The sequence below is a fragment of the Mandrillus leucophaeus genome, unplaced genomic scaffold, assembly GCF_000951045.1.
Source record: "Mandrillus leucophaeus isolate KB7577 unplaced genomic scaffold, Mleu.le_1.0 Scaffold199, whole genome shotgun sequence".
Lineage (NCBI taxonomy): Eukaryota > Metazoa > Chordata > Mammalia > Primates > Cercopithecidae > Mandrillus > Mandrillus leucophaeus.
Genome location: NW_012102020.1, coordinates 1,579,310 through 1,581,297, shown reverse-complemented (window position 1 = coordinate 1,581,297; position 1,988 = coordinate 1,579,310). Strand labels below are relative to the sequence as shown.

At 46.3% G+C, this 1,988-nt stretch overlaps 1 protein-coding gene across 2 annotated transcripts in view; it reads right to left on the bottom strand.

Annotated features, from left to right (window-relative positions):
• The window catches only part of FYTTD1 (forty-two-three domain containing 1), a 45,971-nt gene that overhangs the window by 42,509 nt on the left and 1,474 nt on the right, over nucleotides 1–1,988 (bottom strand). The window contains exon 2 of one of the 2 annotated variants that reach the window (XM_011978711.1): nucleotides 653–706. Coding sequence is in view for 1 of the 2 variants with exons in the window: in XM_011978710.1 (XP_011834100.1) it covers nucleotides 1,933–1,981 (49 nt within the window). In the remaining variant the exon portion in view is untranslated. Of the gene's footprint in view, nucleotides 1–652; nucleotides 707–1,932; nucleotides 1,983–1,988 lie in introns of those variants that run through there. The other variant, XM_011978710.1, reaches the window with a different exon arrangement.

Here is a 1,988-nt window from a genome sequence, read left to right as displayed (position 1 = left end):
ACACGCACATATAGTGTAGCATAAAAATAAAGGCCTATATAGACATACATATATATAATGTATGTATAAAAATAAAGCCATATATACAGACATACACACATATATACAGTGTATGTATAAAATAACAAAGCCATATATACAGACACACACATATACATAGTGTATGTGGAAAAATAACAAAGGCCTATATAGACATACCCATATATATAGCGTATGTATAAAAATAAAGCCATACAGACAGATACACATATATATAAAATGTATGTAGAAAAATAAAGGCATATATACAGACACATACATATATATCGAGTACGTAGAAAGATACAGTGCTGTATACCAGGTCCTGTTCTAAGCAGTTCACATATGCCTTCTGACTCATTTAATGTTTTCAGCAACCCTATGTGATAAATACTAATTACTACCACCTTTCTACAGATGAGGCACTGGGAAATCATCTGCCCACGGTTACATGGCTACAAAGTGGCAGAGGCAGGACCTGAACTGAGACAGTGTGGATCTGGATTTCACGGTGTCCATCACTAGGAGTACAACCCTCCCAGACTTATCATGAGGATAAACTGAGTTAATATACAAAATGCTGGCCGGGTGCGGTGGTTCACGCCTGTAGGGAAAGCCGAGGTGGGCAGATCACCTGAGGTCAGGAGTTTGAGACCAGCCTGGCCAACATGGTGAAACCCTGTCTCTACTAAAAATAGGAAAATTAGCCGGCCATCAGTGGTGGCGGGCGCCTGTAATCCCAGCTACTCAGGAAGCTGAAGCAGAAGAACCGCTGGAACCCGAGAGGCGGAGGTTGCAGTGAGCCGAGATCACATCACTGCAATCCAACCTGGGCAACAGAGCGAGACTCCATCTCAAATAATTAATTAATTTAATTTAATGCTTAGTCCAGGACCTGAACTGAGACAGTGCGGTTCTGGATTCCATGCTCTCGATCTTCTGCTACAAGTACAATCCTCACAGAGTTATTATGAGGATAAACTGAGTTAATGCATAAAATGCTTAGTGCAGTACCTGGTAGGTAGTAGGCAATCAATATATATATAAATATTCATTATTACATTATTTCTTGGCCTTACCTCAAAAGGTTTCTCATTTTTTTGGGGGGCGGGGGGCGGACAGGGTCTCTGTCTACAGCCCAGGCTGGAGCGTAGTGGCGCAACCTCGGCTCATTGCAACCTACGCCCGCGGGTTCCAGCTATTCTCATGCCTTAGCTGGGATTACGGGCACGCGGTCACCACGCCTGGCTAATTTTAGTATTTTTAGTAGACACGGGATTTCACCTTGTTGCCTGGGCTGGTCTCAAACTCCTGGACTCAAGCCATCTGCCCGCCTCCGCCTTCAAAGGGCTGGGATTGCAGGCTTGAGTCACCGCGCCCAGCCCCGGCTTTCTCATTTCTTACAAGCTCACTACTAACCAGCAGCAAGGCAAGACTCGAGGCCAAACCTATTATTTCCGATCATTTCCTTAAATTCACATATTGACTGTGGCAATCCTAGAAACCAACAGTTCTCTTCTCACCTGGAACCAACAATGTTCCACCAGATAAACCACAACAAAAGACACACAAGACAAATGGGAAGAAATGACAACCGAAAGAAGGTTTCCCAGACGGTTATTACCCCAAAGACCGTCCTGGGAAACGGTACGCCTCGGAATCCACCAGTCAGGTACTTTTAAGCATCCGAAAAGCTGCCGGCCGAAGGAAGAGCTGGCAGAGCTGACTTACACCCAACGCCACCGAACCCCGACAGACGTGTTCGTGCTTCAGCCCAGCCAAGCTGACCACAGCGCCTGGTGCCTGGGTAGCGTCAGGGCTGAATTTCAAAGGAATCAACAACCCCCTGCTTTTTACATAATCGACAAGAAACCACGCCGGCCCTTAGGCACGCTCAGGAGCCCCACGCCTGACCTGGCTTCCCAGCGAGCCACGGCAATGTCTCCCTCCAAGATCGCTGCATTCTCCCC